The 18,437-nt window shown below is 45.9% G+C and overlaps 1 protein-coding gene across 3 annotated transcripts in view; it reads left to right on the top strand.

The window, feature by feature from the left end:
- The window catches only part of LOC109893783 (collagen alpha-1(XII) chain), an 87,602-nt gene that overhangs the window by 40,109 nt on the left and 29,056 nt on the right, over positions 1-18,437 (top strand). For all 3 annotated transcript variants that reach the window (XM_031829081.1, XM_031829083.1, XM_031829082.1), the window contains 12 exons: positions 3,205-3,344; positions 8,591-8,723; positions 8,838-8,861; positions 9,030-9,169; positions 11,863-11,992; positions 12,262-12,401; positions 12,687-12,816; positions 14,422-14,564; positions 16,379-16,508; positions 16,621-16,763; positions 16,961-17,090; positions 17,498-17,617. In XM_031829081.1, coding sequence (XP_031684941.1) covers positions 3,205-3,344; positions 8,591-8,723; positions 8,838-8,861; positions 9,030-9,169; positions 11,863-11,992; positions 12,262-12,401; positions 12,687-12,816; positions 14,422-14,564; positions 16,379-16,508; positions 16,621-16,763; positions 16,961-17,090; positions 17,498-17,617 — 1,503 coding nt within the window. The remainder of the gene's footprint in view (positions 1-3,204; positions 3,345-8,590; positions 8,724-8,837; positions 8,862-9,029; positions 9,170-11,862; positions 11,993-12,261; positions 12,402-12,686; positions 12,817-14,421; positions 14,565-16,378; positions 16,509-16,620; positions 16,764-16,960; positions 17,091-17,497; positions 17,618-18,437) is intronic.

Raw genomic sequence — 18,437 nt, 5'->3', positions numbered from 1 at the left:
CCTGCCGATCCTTGACTTTGGCGACGTAATTTACAAAATAGCCTACTCATCAAACTGGATGTAGTCTATCACAGTGCCATCCGTTTTATCACCAAAGCCCCATATACTACCCAACACTGCGACCTCTATGCTCTCGTTGGCTGGCCCTCAATTCATATCCATCGCCAAGCCTGCTGGCTCCAGGTCATCTATAAGTCTTTGCTAGGTAAAGCCCCGCCTTATCTCATCTCACTGGTCACCATAGCAACACCCACCCTTAGCACGCGCTCCAGCAGGTATATTGCACTGGTCATCCCCAAAGCCAACACTTCCTTTCGCCACCTTTCCTTCCAGTTCTCTGCTGCCATGACTGGAACGAATTGCAAAAATCTGGAGTCTTATATCTCCTTCTCTAACTTTAAGCATCAGCTTACCGATCACTGTACCTGTACACAGCCAATCTGTAAATAGCACACCCAACTACCTCATCACCATATTATTACTTACCCTCTTGCTCTTTTGCTCCCCAGTATATCTCTACTTGCACATCCTCATCTGCATATACAGTGCCTTGCGAAAGTATTCGGCCCCCTTGAACTTTGCGACCTTTTGCCACATTTCAGGATTCAAACATAAAGATATAAAACTGTATTTTTTTGTGAAGAATCAACAACAAGTGGGACACAATCATGAAGTGGAACGACATTTATTGGATATTTCAAACTTTTTTAACAAATCAAAAACTGAAAAATTGGGCGTGCAAAATTATTCAGCCCATTTACTTTCAGTGCAGAAAACTCTCTAAACTTTCAGCTCATACAAGGAGAAGACTGATCAGAGATGCAGCCAAGAGGCCCATGATCACTCTGGATGAACTGCAGAGATCTACAGCTGAGGTGGGAGACTCTGTCCATAGGACAACAATCAGTCGTATATTGCACAAATCTGGCCTTTATGGAAGAGTGGCAAGAAGAAAGCCATTTCTTAAAGATATCCATAAAAAGTGTCATTGAAAGTTTGCCACAAGCCACCTGGGAGACACACCAAACATGTGGAAGAAGGTGCTCTGGTCAGATGAAACCAAAATTGAACTTTTTGGCAACAATGCAAAATGTTATGTTTGGCGTAAAAGCAACACAGCTCATCACCATGAACACACCATCGCCACTGTCAAACATGGTGGTGGCAGCATCATGGTTTGGGCCTGCTTTTCTTCAGCAGGGACAGGGAAGATGGTTAAAATTGATGGGAAGATGGATGGAGCCAAATACAGGACCATTCTGGAAGAAAACCTGATGGAGTCTGCAAAAGACCTGAGACTGGGACGGAGATTTGTCTTCCAACAAGACAATGATCCAAAACATAAAGCAAAATCTACAATGGAATGGTTCAAAAATAAACATATCCAGGTGTTAGAATGGCCAAGTCAAAGTCCAGACCTGAATCCAATCGAGAATCTGTGGAAAGAACTGAAAACTGCTGTTCACAAATGCTCTCCATCCAACCTCACTGAGCTCGAGCTGTTTTGCAAGGAGGAATGGGAAAAAAATTCAGTCTCTCGATGTGCAAAACTGATAGAGACATACCCCAAGCGACTTACAGCTGTAATCGCAGCAAAAGGTGGCGCTACAAAGTATTAACTTAAGGGGGCTGAATAATTTTGCACGCCCAATTTTTCAGTTTTTGATTTGTTAAAAAAGTTTGAAATATCCAATAAATGTCGTTCCACTTCATGATTGTGTCCCACTTGTTGTTGATTCTTCACAAAAAAATACAGTTTTATATCTTTATGTTTGAAGCCTGAAATGTGGCAAAAGGTCGCAAAGTTCAAGGGGGCCGAATACTTTCGCAAGGCACTGTATATCTCTCCAGTATTAATGCTCAATTGTAATTATTTTCACCTCTGTGGCCTATTTATTCCCTTCCTCCCTACTCTTCTACATTTGCACACACTGTACTACCTCATCCCCATACCTATTTTTATTTTGTGTTATTGACTGTATGTTTGTATGTGTTACTCTGTTGTTGTTTTTGTCGCACTGCTATGCTTTATCTTGGCCAGGTCTCAGTTGTAAATGAGAACTTGTTCTCAACTGGCCTACCTAGTTAAATAAAGGTGAAATAAAAATAAAATAAATATATAGTTATAGGGTATAGTAATGTCATAGTATTTAAATTATATATATTTTTTAATTACCCCTTTTTCTCCCCAATTTCGTAATATCTGATTGATAGTTAGTCTTGTCCCATTGCTGCAACTCCCCTATGGACTCTGGAGAGGCGAAGGTAAAGAGCCATGCGTCCTCTGAAACATGACCCTGTTAAGCCGCACTGCTTCTTGACACACTGCTGTGTGTCGGAGGAAACACCGTCCAGCTGGCGGCTGAAATCAGCTTGCATGCCACCATAAGGAGTCTCTAGAACACGATGGGACAAGGAAATCCCGGCCGGCCAAACCCTCCCCTAACCCGGACATCACTGGGCCAATTGTACGCCGCTTTATGGGTCTCCTGGTCACGGCCAGCTGTGAAACAGCCTGGGATCGAACCCGGGTCTGTAGTGACGCCTGAAGCACTGCAGTGCCTTAGACTGCTGCACCACTCAGGAGGACAGAGATGCCATAGGGTGTAGTGATGCCCTGGTTATAGGGTACAGTGATGCCCTGGTTATAGGGTACAGCGATGCCCTGGTTATAGGGTACAGCGATGCCCTGGTTATAGGTTACAGCGATGCCCTGGTTATAGGTTACAGTGATGCCCTGGTTACAGTGATGCCCTGGTTATAGGGTACAGTGATGCCCTGGTTATAGGGTACAGTGATGCCCTGGTTATAGGGTACAGTGATGCCCTGGTTATAGGGTACAGTGATGCCCTGGTTATAGGGTACAGTGATGCCCTGGTTATAGGGTGCAGTGATGCCCTGGTTATAGGGTGCAGTGATGCCCTGGTTATAGGGTGCAGTGATGCCCTGGTTATAGGGTGCAGTGATGCCCTGGTTATAGGGTGCAGTGATGCCCTGGTTATAGGGTGCAGTGATGCCCTGGTTATAGGGTGCAGTGATGCCCTGGTTATAGGGTGCAGTGATGCCCTGGTTATAGGGTGCAGTGATGCCCTGGTTATAGGGTGTAGTGATGCCCTGGTTGTAAGGTACAGTGATGCCCTGGTTATAGGGTGTGGTAATGGCATGGCAATCTCTCCCATATCATTTTTCCTTTCTTCTGTGTAGATGTTGTTCCTGCTCCTAAGAACCTGCGTTTCTCTGAGGTGACCCAGACCAGCTTCAGAGCCGACTGGGACCATGGGGCCCATGACGTGGCCCTCTATCGTATCGGCTGGACTAAGAAAGGAGAAACCAACTTTCAATATGTAAGACAACCATCCAGGTGGTTTGCACTGACATTAGATTTTGATTAACTATGTATAGAATATTGGTATAATGTACATAATTGGATTATTCTTGGTATTCTCAATAAAGTTGTGATTAGGAAGCATTGCCGACATATATTCTATATGCCCTGTTGTGTTGTGTCTCCCAGTCTATAAGCCCTGTTGTGTCTCCCAGTCTATAAGCCCTGTTGTGTCTCCCAGTCTATAAGCCCTGTTGTGTTTCCCAGTCTATAAGCCCTGTTGTGTCTCCCAGTCTATAAGCCATGTTGTGTCGTGTCTACCAGTCTATAAGCCCTGTTGTGCTGGGTCTCTCAGTATATAAGCCATGTTGTGTCGTGTCTCCCAGTCTATAAGCCCTGTTGTGTCTCCCAGTCTATAAGCCCTGTTGTGTCGTGTCTCCCAGTCTATAAGCTCTGTTGTGTCGTGTCTCCCAGTCTATAAGCTCTTGTGTCGTGTCTACCAGTCTATAAGCCCTGTTGTGTTGTGTCTCCCAGTCTATAAGCTCTGTTGTGTTGTGTCTCCCAATCCATAAGCCCTATTGTGTCTCCCAGTCTATAAGCCCTGTTGTGCTGTGTCTCCCAGACTATAAGCCCTGTTGTGTTGTGTCTCCCAGTCTATAAGCCCTGTTGTGTTGTGTCTCCCAGTCTATAAGCCCTGTTGTGTTGTGTCTCCCAGTCAATAAGCCCTGTTGTGTCGTGTCTCCCAGTCTATAAGCCCTGTTGTGTCGTGTCTCCCAGTCTATAAGCCCTGTTGTGTCGTGTCTCCCAGTCTATAAGCCCTGTTGTGTCGTGTCTCCCAGTCTATAAGCCCTGTTGTGTTGTGTCTCCCAGTCAATAAGCCCTGTTGTGTCGTGTCTCCCAGTCTATAAGCTCTGTTGTGTCGTGTCTCCCAGTCTATAAGCTCTGTTGTGTCGTGTCTCCCAGTCTATAAGCTCTTGTGTCGTGTCTACCAGTCTATAAGCCCTGTTGTGTTGTGTCTCCCAGTCCATAAGCTCTGTTGTGTTGTGTCTCCCAGTTTATAGGACCTGTTGTGTCTACCAGTCTATAAGCCCTGTTGTGTTGTGTCTACCAGTCTATAAGCCCTGTTGTGTCGTGTCTATAAGCCCTGTTGTGCTGTGTCTCCCAGACTATAAGCCCTGTTGTGTTGTGTCTCTCAGTCTATAAGCCCTGTTGTGTTGAGTCTCCCAGTCTATAAGCCCTGTTGTGTCGTGTCTCCCAGTCTATAAGCCCTGTTGTGTCGTGTCTCCCAGTCTATAAGCCCTGTTGTGTCGTGTCTCCCAGTCTATAAGCCCTGTTGTGTCGTGTCTCCCAGTCTATAAGCCCTGTTGTGTCGTGTCTCCCAGTCTATAAGCCCTGTTGTGTCGTATCTCCCAGTCTATAATCCCTGTTGTGTCATGTCTCCCAGTCTATAAGCCCTGTTGTGTCGTGTCTCCCAGTCTATAAGCTCTGTTGTGTGTCGTGTCTCCCAGTCTATAAGCTCTGTTGTGTCGTGTCTACCAGTCTATAAGCCCTGTTGTGTTGTGTCTCCCAGTCCATAAGCTCTGTTGTGTTGTGTCTCCCAGTTTATAGGACCTGTTGTGTCTACCAGTCTATAAGCCCTGTTGTGTTGTGTCTCCCAGTCTATAAGCCCTGTTGTGTCTCCCAGTCTATAAGCCCGGTTGTGTCTCCCAGTCTATAAGCCCTGTTGTGTCTCCCAGTCTATAAGCTCTGTTGTGTTGTGTCTCCCAGTTTATAGGACCTGTTGTGTCTACCAGTCTATAAGCCCTGTTGTGTTGTGTCTACCAGTCTATAAGCCCTGTTGTGTTGTGTCTACCAGTCTATAAGCCCTGTTGTGTTGTGTCTACCAGTGTATAAGCCCTGTTGTGTTGTGTCTACCAGTCTATAAGCCCTGTTGTGTTGAGTCTCCCAGTCTATAAGCCCTGTTGTGTCTCCCAGTCTATAAGCCCTGTTGTGTCTCCCAGTCTATAAGCCCTGTTGTGTTGTCTCCCAGTCTATAAGCCCTGTTGTGTTGTCTCCCAGTCTATAAGCCCTGTTGTGTCTCCCAGTCTATAAGCCCTGTTGTGTCTCCCAGTCTATAAGCCCTGTTGTGTCTCCCAGTCTATAAGCCCTATTGTGTTGTGTCTCCCAGTCTATAAGCCCTGTTGTGTTGTGTCTCCCAGTCTATAAGCCCTGTTGTGTTGTGTCTCCCAGTCTATAAGCCCTGTTGTGTTGTGTCTCCCAGTCTATAAGCCCTGTTGTGCTGTGTCTCCCAGACTATAAGCCCTGTTGTGTTGTGTCTCCCAGACTATAAGCCCTGTTGTGTTGTGTCTCCTAGTTTATAGGACCTGTTGTGTCTACCAGTCTATAAACTCTGTTGTGTCGTGTCTCCCAGTCTATAAGCCCTGTTGTGTCTCCCAGTCTATAAGCCCTGTTGTGTCTCCCAGTCTATAAGCCCTGTTGTGTTGTGTCTTCCAGTCTATAAGCCCTGTTGTGTCGTGTCTCCCAGTCTATAAGCCCTGTTGTGTCTCCCAGTCTATAAGCCCTGTTGTGTCTCCCAGTCTATAAGCCCTGTTGTGTCTCCCAGTCTATAAGCCCTGTTGTGTCTCCCAGTCTATAAGCCCTGTTGTGTCTCCCAGTCTATAAGCCCTGTTGTGTTGTGTCTCCCAGTCTATAAGCCCTGTTGTGTCGTGTCTCCCAGTCTATAAGCCCTGTTGTGTCTCCCAGTCTATAAGCCCTGTTGTGTCTCCCAGTCTATAAGCCCTGTTGTGTTGTGTCTCCCAGTCTATAAGCCCTGTTGTGTCTCCCAGTCTATGAGCCCTGTTGTGTTGTGTCTCCCAGTCTATAAGCCCTGTTGTGTCGTGTCTCCCAGTCTATAAGCCCTGTTGTGTCTCCCAGTCTATAAGCCCTGTTGTGTTGTCTCCCAGTCCATAAGCTCTGTGTCTCCCAGTCTATATGCCCTGTTGTGTCTCCCTGTCTATAAGCCCTGTTGTGTTGTGTCTCCCAGTCTATAAGCCCTGTTGTGTTGTGTCTCCCAGTCAATAAGCCCTGTTGTGTCGTGTCTCCCAGTCTATAAGCTCTGTTGTGTCGTGTCTCCCAGTCTATAAGCTCTGTTGTGTCGTGTCTCCCAGTCTATAAGCTCTTGTGTCGTGTCTACCAGTCTATAAGCCCTGTTGTGTTGTGTCTCCCAGTCCATAAGCTCTGTTGTGTTGTGTCTCCCAGTTTATAGGACCTGTTGTGTCTACCAGTCTATAAGCCCTGTTGTGTTGTGTCTACCAGTCTATAAGCCCTGTTGTGTCGTGTCTATAAGCCCTGTTGTGCTGTGTCTCCCAGACTATAAGCCCTGTTGTGTTGTGTCTCTCAGTCTATAAGCCCTGTTGTGTTGAGTCTCCCAGTCTATAAGCCCTGTTGTGTCGTGTCTCCCAGTCTATAAGCCCTGTTGTGTCGTGTCTCCCAGTCTATAAGCCCTGTTGTGTCGTGTCTCCCAGTCTATAAGCCCTGTTGTGTCGTGTCTCCCAGTCTATAAGCCCTGTTGTGTCGTGTCTCCCAGTCTATAAGCCCTGTTGTGTCGTATCTCCCAGTCTATAATCCCTGTTGTGTCATGTCTCCCAGTCTATAAGCCCTGTTGTGTCGTGTCTCCCAGTCTATAAGCTCTGTTGTGTGTCGTGTCTCCCAGTCTATAAGCTCTGTTGTGTCGTGTCTACCAGTCTATAAGCCCTGTTGTGTTGTGTCTCCCAGTCCATAAGCTCTGTTGTGTTGTGTCTCCCAGTTTATAGGACCTGTTGTGTCTACCAGTCTATAAGCCCTGTTGTGTTGTGTCTCCCAGTCTATAAGCCCTGTTGTGTCTCCCAGTCTATAAGCCCGGTTGTGTCTCCCAGTCTATAAGCCCTGTTGTGTCTCCCAGTCTATAAGCTCTGTTGTGTTGTGTCTCCCAGTTTATAGGACCTGTTGTGTCTACCAGTCTATAAGCCCTGTTGTGTTGTGTCTACCAGTCTATAAGCCCTGTTGTGTTGTGTCTACCAGTGTATAAGCCCTGTTGTGTTGTGTCTACCAGTCTATAAGCCCTGTTGTGTTGAGTCTCCCAGTCTATAAGCCCTGTTGTGTCTCCCAGTCTATAAGCCCTGTTGTGTCTCCCAGTCTATAAGCCCTGTTGTGTTGTCTCCCAGTCTATAAGCCCTGTTGTGTTGTCTCCCAGTCTATAAGCCCTGTTGTGTCTCCCAGTCTATAAGCCCTGTTGTGTCTCCCAGTCTATAAGCCCTGTTGTGTCTCCCAGTCTATAAGCCCTATTGTGTTGTGTCTCCCAGTCTATAAGCCCTGTTGTGTTGTGTCTCCCAGTCTATAAGCCCTGTTGTGTTGTGTCTCCCAGTCTATAAGCCCTGTTGTGTTGTGTCTCCCAGTCTATAAGCCCTGTTGTGCTGTGTCTCCCAGACTATAAGCCCTGTTGTGTTGTGTCTCCCAGACTATAAGCCCTGTTGTGTTGTGTCTCCTAGTTTATAGGACCTGTTGTGTCTACCAGTCTATAAACTCTGTTGTGTCGTGTCTCCCAGTCTATAAGCCCTGTTGTGTCTCCCAGTCTATAAGCCCTGTTGTGTCTCCCAGTCTATAAGCCCTGTTGTGTTGTGTCTTCCAGTCTATAAGCCCTGTTGTGTCGTGTCTCCCAGTCTATAAGCCCTGTTGTGTCTCCCAGTCTATAAGCCCTGTTGTGTCTCCCAGTCTATAAGCCCTGTTGTGTCTCCCAGTCTATAAGCCCTGTTGTGTCTCCCAGTCTATAAGCCCTGTTGTGTCTCCCAGTCTATAAGCCCTGTTGTGTTGTGTCTCCCAGTCTATAAGCCCTGTTGTGTCGTGTCTCCCAGTCTATAAGCCCTGTTGTGTCTCCCAGTCTATAAGCCCTGTTGTGTCTCCCAGTCTATAAGCCCTGTTGTGTTGTGTCTCCCAGTCTATAAGCCCTGTTGTGTCTCCCAGTCTATGAGCCCTGTTGTGTTGTGTCTCCCAGTCTATAAGCCCTGTTGTGTCGTGTCTCCCAGTCTATAAGCCCTGTTGTGTCTCCCAGTCTATAAGCCCTGTTGTGTTGTCTCCCAGTCCATAAGCTCTGTGTCTCCCAGTCTATATGCCCTGTTGTGTCTCCCTGTCTATAAGCCCTGTTGTGTTGTGTCTCCCAGTCTATAAGCCCTGTTGTGTTGTCTCCCAGTCTATAAGCCCTGTTGTGCTGTCTCTCCCAGTCAATAAGCCCTGTTGTGTTGTGTCTCCCAGTCCATCCTGAACAGTGATGAGACCAGTAACGTGTTGGAAAAGCTGCAACCAGACACTATGTATGACGTGTCCGTCACCGCCATCTACCCTGACGAGTCTGAGAGTGAGGACCTGCTGGGCAGCCAGAGAACATGTAAGATAAGTTAATTATCTCATCTAATGCATTACAATAAATACATATTAGGAGCTGACCATACAGATCAGATTTATTAACAATAACTCTTTATATTTCTGTTTCCCTCTGCAGTGTCCAAGGTTATTTTCACCCCTGGTAAGTTTATTTGTTGTAATCAAACAGAAATACATACAGCACTCATAGAGATAATTCATTTGAATCAAATACATGTATTTTTATCAAAGTGTCACCATCCAGAAGTTAGGGGATCTGTGTTGATTGGATGTGTGTTTATGTTGTTTATGATGTTGTGTTCGTGCCCAGCCCCCACAGGGCCTCCCCAGAACCTGCAGGTGTTCAACGCCACCACCATCACTCTGACCGTCAAGTGGGACCACGCCCCTGGTCGTGTCCAGAACTACAAGATCACATACGTCCCCACCGCCGGGGGCAAGACCCAGTCGGTAAAACCAGAACCAGCCAGTAGCCACACGGGTCTGCTTAGGGCATCACAATTCCAAGCTGTTCATAGTGCTAACATCAGCTTTTAATCCTAACCATCCTCTGGATGATGAAAGGATAAGGAAGGGAGTCCTTGTAGCATGACACAGAGGCACTTTGTTTGTGTGATGGGAAGATAATAGCTCCCACCAGAATGTTCATATGACACAATTTAAAGCTATAACACACAGCAATTGTTGCATTATAATTTCTGAAAAGGTACATAATATATCTACCGCTAATAGTGGAAGGATCATTTTTTACAGTATTACTTAACCGCCGTGTTGTGATTGGCTGTGATATTCGCCGATTGATTTCTCCTGCCGGAGCGGCATGTCTCATACTGGGAAAGAGATTTCCGTTTATGTGAGAAAACAAGCACTGAATGAATAGTGTAGGGAATTATTGTACCATCTAAATTGCTGTGAAATATATTTTCCATAACAAAAATATCATTTTTACAGCTGTTTGAAGCTGGTGGACCAAAACCTCTGTTTTGGTCCACCAGCTTCGTTTTGGTCCACCAGCTTCAAACAGCTGTAAAAATGATATTTTTGGTTATTGAAAAGATATTTCAGAGTGATTTAGATGTTACAATGATTCTTGTTTTCTCACATAAACCTAAATTGAGTGAACAATGTAGAATTTCACCAACCAGGAAATGACAGCGATATTTTCACTAGACAACACAGCCACAAAGTCGGAACAGCTTCCCCAGTTTGCCAATAGATGAATATCACAGCCAATCACAACACTGGCAGGTAAGGAATACTGTGAAACACTATCATTACACTATTAGCACCAGATATAGTATGGACATTTTCTGAAATTACAATGCAAGAATGTAAAAAATATATAAGGCGAGCAGTGTCGGAGTCCGGAGTGTATATATATATATATATGTGATGGGATGTATAGACATTATGGACAGTATGTGGATAGAATATGTAGTATATCTGAAGAATACGTAGGATAGAATAGTATATGTACAGCAATAGTTGAAAGGGATGGCCTTGACTAGAATACAGTATATACATACGAAATTAGTAAAACAGTATGTTAACATTATTCATGTGACTAGTGTTCCATGTCTATGTACATAGGGCAGCAGCCTCTAAGGTGCAGGGTTGAGTAATCTGGTGGTAGCCGGTTAGTGACAGTGACTACTGTAAATTCAGGGCAAGATACTGAGTGGAGGCCAACTAGTGATGGCTATTTAACAGTTGGATGGCCTTGATATAGAATATGTTTTTCAGTCTCTCGGTCCCAGCTTTGATGCATTTTAGAAACACGTGGTGGTCAGGGACCTTGGCCAGAGCCCCAGGGGATTTGGGGTTATCAGTGTGGAGAGATGGAGGAGAAGGGGGGGCAGAGATGGAATGTCTGGGCCCAGCAGGGTTGAGGGTGTGTGTGTGTGTGTGTGTGTTTATGTAACAGGACAGGGAGTGTGGTACCAAGGGGGTCGTTGACTGCAGACAGTGTTTACAGAGTCCTTCAAGCTGTCTGGCATCGCTGCTGCTCCACTCTATAGAGCTGAATAGTAGTTTAGACAGGCTTTTTTCCTCAGGCCAGATGTTTAGGCGCTTAGAGTTTGCATGATGTGGAGGCACACAGAGAGAGATCCAGTAAATGGAAGGAAGCAGTTAGAGAATTTCACTCTCTCATCAGTCTTGTATGTGAAGTGATAGACCTACCATATTGGAGTCAAGGGTAGCTAGCGCTATGTGAGTTATTTGTCCATTCAGAGTTTCCATTCCCATGCAGAATGGATTAAATGTTTTCCCTTTTTTAATTAGAGGAGAGAACCCATTTCGGTTCAGTGGCCGTCCGTCCCTCGGTTGCTGTGATGATATCACACGCTAAACATTGAGGCATTGTTGGAAAGCTGGAAGCTAATGAGCCAAGCTTAGCCAAGTGTTTTTGTTTCATTGACAGATTTTCAACAAGTATGGAGAGCTCAAGTGGCCCCGCTTTGATTCATTTGTGACAAAAAGTCTGCGTAGGAAATGGGAGACACTGATGATATGTTTTCACCAGGCATGCTGTCAGTGGTTAACCTACTCTGTGGAGGACAAGAAAAAACTAGAAAACGCACACACACACACACACACAGGGTTTACTCAGTCAGCCGTCTCTGTGAGGCGATGCAACGCAACATCGTTCCTTTTAATACAGCATCTCCAAAAACAATGCAGTACATTCATCAATCATACCTCTTAAAACAACCCATCCCACTGTTAGGGCCAGTAGAGTACAGCTTTACCTTAGATCTTGCTCACTACAATAGCAAAGTGCAAAAATGCTCGATGCGTCCTCTGACAATTTCTTTTAACAGTCTGGTATTTCTCAACCTGCATTCTTTCCATCAAGTCTCTGACACTGACATAAACTGTCAAGGGATAGAAGCTGGAGACATCCACATCTTATAAGAAAATACAACTGTTTTTCCCATGTCATCTCTTCTGAGGCCACATTGAATGGACTATTTGACGCATTTGTAATCTGAAGGGAATATTACAAGAATTTAGAGTTGATCCAATAATTGCGAAATGCGTCGACCCTTAGGCCTTGAGTGTGATCATGGACCAGGTGAGCAAAGTGAGGGTCCTTCAGTCTTCTCTCCCAGTCATTTCAATCTGTCTTCATTCCCCAACAGACGCAGATTGGAGGGAAGAAGAACACAGTGCTGCTTCCCAAGCTGACCCCCGACACTCCCTACTCCATCACCGTGTCAGCCATCTACAGCAATGGGGAGAGCAAGGACATCTCTGGCAACGGAAAAACCAGTGAGTGACGTACTGTAACTGTGGCCTCGCTAAGGCCTTCATGATTACATCATGTTCCCTTTTGTCCTCTCAGCTTCACCAGGGAACCAGGGCTACATTTGTTACCTAGATGCTGATGTTAAAGATGCCCTAAGTATTGTGTTTGTAAAACATAAATTTTACGCCTACCACTTGCCACTTCTGTACCTCATACATTTTAACATCTGTAGCTCATTGTTGTCATTTAACATAGTATGAATCCTGAATCCTCCTTTCTTCTCTCTCTCCAGAGCCTCTGGGTGGAGTGCGGAGGCTCCAGGTCACTGACCCTACCACCAGCACCCTGAATGTCCAATGGGAGGCCGCCGAGGGCAATGTGCGCCAGTACAAGATCTACTATGTGCCCACCGCTGGAGGAGCTGAGGAAGTGGTAGGCTGGGCCACCTCTTACCAATCACTACCAAATCTCACTATGGCATGCATACTCTTTCATTATCACATCCATTATCTAATGCTGAAAAAATACAAACACCAATACACTGATACTTCACAGATTCACTCAGACAGTCAAACATACTTGCAAAATACTACTCCTTTACCAGAGCTTTTCTCTCTCTTTTTAATCGTGTTTTATGATGTTTTTCCACATTTCATATAGACAGATCACATCTGTGTAGCTTTGTGACTCAGTCCTGTTGTGTGGTTGAATCTACAGGCCCAGGTGTCTGGTAGCACCACCAACACTGTGCTGAAGAACCTGATGTCTGACACCCTCTACACTGTCACTGTGGTCCCTGTCTACCCCCCTGGAGAGGGCAAACGCATGTCTGAGAACGGCAAGACACGTGAGTCCACGTACAGGTTTACTGTTAGGATGGTTCACGTTATCTAGTATAGATGACCCGCCTCAACAACCCTTTTCTCATGGCTATTGTCATGACCTACCATGGTCAATTTAACGAAGGAGCCTGTGTACAATATAAAATGGTTATATTTCTACCATTCTTGGTACAGCATTTCATGAGGAAAAGATTGTGCTGTGTGCTAAAGGCTACAATATATGATAATGATTTGGGTTTTTGTTTGGTCATTCTTTGAGACCTGGCATTTCTGTAGAGCATGCACTCTCTGGTCTAGTGTGTTGGCTTGCTTACTCCTTCTGCCAGTAAACTCTTGTAATGAGCCCAAAATATGTCCCAGTCTTATTGTAGTGGAATTTTCCTACTAAATTAAACGAACCCCTTTTATTTCTGGGGGCAATGCCAAAAATATGTAACATATTTTTGGTTGTCATCTGTTTACAGCTAAAAATGTCCAATGCCATGCTAGATAGTATGAATCACTGTAGACACTATATTTAGTTTATTAGCTGGTTTCCATCCATTTTGAACAGACCATCCCTCTTCCAGTATCTTCCACAATTATAAGGCTGAGCCTCCACTCAGTATGACTCAGTCTTTAGTGGGCTGATTGCACAGGAAGGAATTCCTCTGTGTTGGCAACACTAGTGATGTCTCCAGCCTTAAGGTAATGGGGTCCGTTTATGGGGTGTAATGACTGGTAGTGGTTGTGGTAGCACGGCTGGGGGGATAGCATGACGTGAGTCATTTGCTCCTCCCATGGAAAAAAACTAGTGGAGGGAAGAGAATGAATTGAGAGTATTTTTTCACTTTCCATTCATCAGCCTTCTCTAGACTGGCTATGTTTATCAAAAGTCACTTTATGTCATTACTGTTACTGGTACCCTGATTACCCCAAAGACATAGCCTAATGGTCTTCTGTCTATCCTGTTGTTAGGTTCATCTGTCCTGTATTAAATCCATCAGAATATACCCCCAGGTACACCGATCAATGATATCTTTCAAGCTTTTGATCTCTGTCAGAATTATAGGACTCTACATATAGATTCCGTTGAAATTGAAGAAGCAATGTTTCTTCAGGCTGTCTGACAAATGTTGCTAATCAAATCTAAATTGGGCTTTAGTCAAATTTTATCAATTTGTGATAAAAAAAATATTGCTATTGATGTGGACTATCCATTGATGCTGTGCTTTCAGGGTGAAGCCCAGGACTTTTGTTACTTATTTCTGGCCAATACTTCTGGTCTCTAAGAAAAGAAGCTCCCCATGTACTTCACACTCTGTCTTTATGAGGGTACAATGCGAGTGGTACAAATACTGGAAACATCATACTAGTCAACTAGTATGTATTGTACATAGACCCAGTGAATGCTTTGATGGCTTCAAGGTGAACATTCCCTAGCGTCTGATTCAGCCACCAATAATTTAGTTGGACTCTCCAATACATTTTTTTAGCTGCTGTCCTCTTCCCACCCACCCCCACTCTTCTTTCCCCATATCTCCCTTTCTTCCTCTCTCTCTCTCTCTCTCTCTCTCTCTCTCTCTCTCTCTCTCTCCTCCTCCCCCCTCCATCCCTCTCTCTCTCCACAGTGGAGCGTACCCCCGTGAGGAACATCCAGGTCTTCGGCCCCACCACCAACACCCTGAATGTGCGCTGGGATCCCGCCTCAGGCAAGGTTGTGCAGTACAGGGTCATCTACTCCCCCCTGAGCGGCGCCAAGCCCTCCGAGTCGGTGAGTCACCACCAGGGAGACCCATAGGGTCTCTGATTAACCCCGCCCCGGGTCAGAGGTCAAATGTTAATGTCCAGTGACTTGGGGTGTGTGCAGGGGTGGCCGAGTGGAACGCTTCGGTCCATTTACAGATTTCCATCACTACAGCTCTTTGTAAAGCAACAGAATGGAACAACATCAACCTGTTTGTGCTCCACATCGACTGCCTCTCTGGTGGGGGTTCTTATTTAACAGTCTATTCCTGGTTTAAGGCCAAATTTTCATGTTCATTAATTAAAACAGGAAGCTGTCTGGGCTTTTTCCCCTCCTTATCTGGCTTGACGGTGCCCACATCTGGAGTTTTAAAGGAGGTCACAAACAACTAATAAACTGCTACTTGACATTGCACAAACAGCCACATCTGTGAGAAGCATTGAGACATTGAGACCCTGTTTTGACTTAACAGGTCTTTGAAGAGTGATGCTGTTCCATTTTATTGATAGCAAGAAGTACTCTCTTTGTTCTTTTAAAGTCACAACATTGTGTTTCTGTGGGAATATTATGATTGACTTGGGCTGGGCTTTTCCAATGCCAGGGCCAGCTTTCCACGTCAGCAGCCATGTGGCCAGTGTCACGATGCACCATCACATTTAACACAGGGAGTTTTGGTGTATGCACTACTATATTAGGAAAGCAGCCTTGTCATATTGGGTTTACTCCTTGAGAAGAACATTTTGCTATTAAACCCTCCAAAGCGATGACCGACGCAAAGGTTCGATGACAGTCGTCAAAAACAGTCCCATCAGAGACACAGAGATAGAGATACACACATTGAACACAAAACAATGGTGTTTGGGGTCAAAGAAAGAGAGGGAAACCAAATGCCAGGTGGGTGGACTCCTGTATATTTTGTACTGTACGTGATACCAGGACAAGGCAGGTAGATGAGAAGATCAGGGTAGAGGCTGATAACCTTTGATAATGTTATCAAGAGACAGACAAGTGGGGTCTGGTATGGGAGAACACAGACACACAGAGATGAGCACCAGCCAGAGAGGTGCCGGGCTGCTGTAAGCAACTGTCAACACATTACGTTAGTTACTCAGTGTGTAATTGCCCTGACTGTCTGGAGGGGCCATACATCATTGACATAAAATTCATACTTGTGTTCCCCCATTCACTGAGCACTGAGAAGTGTCAACACAAGTGGTTGTTGAGTGAGGTGAGGTGAGAACGAGTTGATAGAGGTGTCACATTGAAACAGCTGTCAGGTTGTCAGACTGGGGGGTCATAGTGAGTGTCAGAGCTGCCAGGACCATGGGACAAACAGCATTACAGCATGATTGTTGTTTTCCCCCTACAGCTGATACACTTTTCAGACAGGACTCTTCTCCCCCATCTGGATGTGTCAATTTTTTATTTATTTTTATTTTACCTTTATTTAACCAGGCAAGTCAGTTAAGAACACATTCTTATTTTCAATGACGGCCTGGGAACAGTGGGTTAACTGCCTGTTCAGGGGCAGAACGACAGATTTGTACCTTGTCAGCTCGGGGGTTTGAACTCGCAACCTTCCGGTTACTAGCCCAATGCTCTAACCACTAGGCTACGCTGCCGCCCCCCAATGTAGGCTAGAATGTAGAATAATGTTGATAGTTACAGCTATCCTTGTTATTACTATTAATGCTTGTCTTCATCATAATTTCTCTAGTTTTGAGACTCAAACGTGTGGGTGCGAGAGTTGTAGTCTGATTGAATCCAACCCACTGTAATGCATGCTGTAGACTGTGATTGGTCCTTCAGTGCTGACCTCTGTCTCTATCCCCTCTGGTCAGATCCTGGTTCCTGGGACCTCCACCACCACTCTGCTGGAGCAGCTGGTCCCAGACACGCCTTACAACGTGGGAGTGGTCGCCATCTATGCCAACGGGGAAGGACCGCCAGCTGAAGACAAGGGAACAACACGTAAGATCCAGTATATAATATCTATCATGTATAAGATCCTATTGCCTTTACATGTTTATCCACATCCAAGTATATGCTTGATATTGTGCTCACTTCTTTATAATCCCCGCAGTTCCCCGCAGTGGCCCTAGGAACATGCGTGTGTATGATGCCACCACCAGCTCTCTGACCGTGGCATGGGAACATGCTGAGGGACCTGTGCACCAGTATAAGATTACCTACGCCCCCACCACTGGAGACCCCATCGAGGAGCACGTAAGCACCTATATTGCTGCTATTTCTGATGATACCCTCATCAAACACCATCTTGATGAGTCTACAGCATGAATTAGAGTGTGGCCCAAGGCGCAATGTGAGGAGGTTGTCAGGATCCTTATTTCTCCCCTGTTTGAAGTACCTGTTGAATAGTATTAATGAACAGTAATACAATGTTTTGCCTGTGTGTCCTGTAGACCATGGTTCCTGGGAACAGAAATACCGTCATCCTGCCCAATCTGGATGCAGACACTCCCTATAAGATCAACGTGCAGGCCATCTACCCTGACGGACCAGGGGGAGATCTGGATGGAGACGGGCATACAGGTACGCTAGCACATTCTACGCTTGGTCCACTATTCAACATGATAGACAAACAGACGCACAAGGTTCTCCACAAACACAGTTGCTCGCAGACACATACTGTAAGTTACAGTCACACACAGACACATTCACAGTACAGGAGTTTTATAAACTCAGCCAGTGATTATTGTCCTGGATGTCAGAAACATGGCTTCAGTTCAGTCTGCCTGTGAATACCAGAAACCTTTGAACTAGCTGTCCTCCAATGTTAGATCTCACACTAGAGCTGCTCAATACCCAGTCTAATTTCCTCATTTACACCAAGTCAAAGCAAAGTCATAGCTTGGGACTGCATGGCTGTGATATTAATGTTAAAAATGTTGTAATATGTTTTTAATAGGTTTTGACGGTCTGTATTTTCTTCCCCACAGTTGGCATGCTAGGACCTCAGAATCTGAGAGTGTCAGATGAGTGGTACACTCGCTTCAGGGTGTCCTGGGACGCAGCACCCTCCAGAGTGGTGGGCTACAAACTGGTCTACTCACCTGAAGGTCAGATAGCTACTATTTTACTATTCCAGTATACTAATATATTCAGCTGTGAAAGAAGATTCACTTGGCTTCCTTAATATACATATCCAGCTATAGAAGAAAGTCACAGATGTGATTGTTATTGACCTGGAGTGTCCCGGTCTGTGCCTCCTGTTATTGACCTGGAGTGTCCCGGTCTGTGCCTCCTGTTATTGACCTGGAGTGTCCCGGTCTGTGCCTCCTGTTATTGACCTGGAGTGTCCCGGGTCTGTGCCTCCTGTTATTGACCTGGAGTGTCCCGGTCTGTGCCTCCTGTTATTGACCTGGAGTGTCCCGGTCTGTGCCTCCTGTTATTGACCTGGAGTGTCCCGGTCTGTGCCTCCTGTTATTGACCCGGAGTGTCCCGGTCTGTGCCTCCTGTTATTGACCTGGAGTGTCCCGGTCTGTGCCTCCTGTTATTGACCTGGAGTGTCCCGGTCTGTGCCTCCTGTTATTGACCTGGAGTGTCCCGGTCTGTGCCTCCTGTTATTGACCTTGAGTGTTCCGGTCTGTGCCTCCTGTTATTGACCTGGAGTGTCCCGGTCTGTGCCTCCTGTTATTGACCTGGAGTGTCCCGGGTCTGTGCCTCCTGTTATTGACCTGGAGTGTCCCTGTCTGTGCCTCCTGTTATTGACCCGGAGTGTCCCGGTCTGTGCCTCCTGTTATTGACCCGGAGTGTCCCTGTCTGTGCCTCCTGTTATTGACCCGGAGTGTCCCGGTCTGAGCCTCCTGTTATTGACCCGGAGTGTCCCTGTCTGTGCCTCCTGTTATTGACCCGGAGTGTCCCGGTCTGTGCCTCCTG

This window comes from Oncorhynchus kisutch, linkage group LG7 (assembly GCF_002021735.2).
Source record: "Oncorhynchus kisutch isolate 150728-3 linkage group LG7, Okis_V2, whole genome shotgun sequence".
Lineage (NCBI taxonomy): Eukaryota > Metazoa > Chordata > Actinopteri > Salmoniformes > Salmonidae > Oncorhynchus > Oncorhynchus kisutch.
This window is presented reverse-complemented; position numbering and strand designations above follow the sequence as displayed.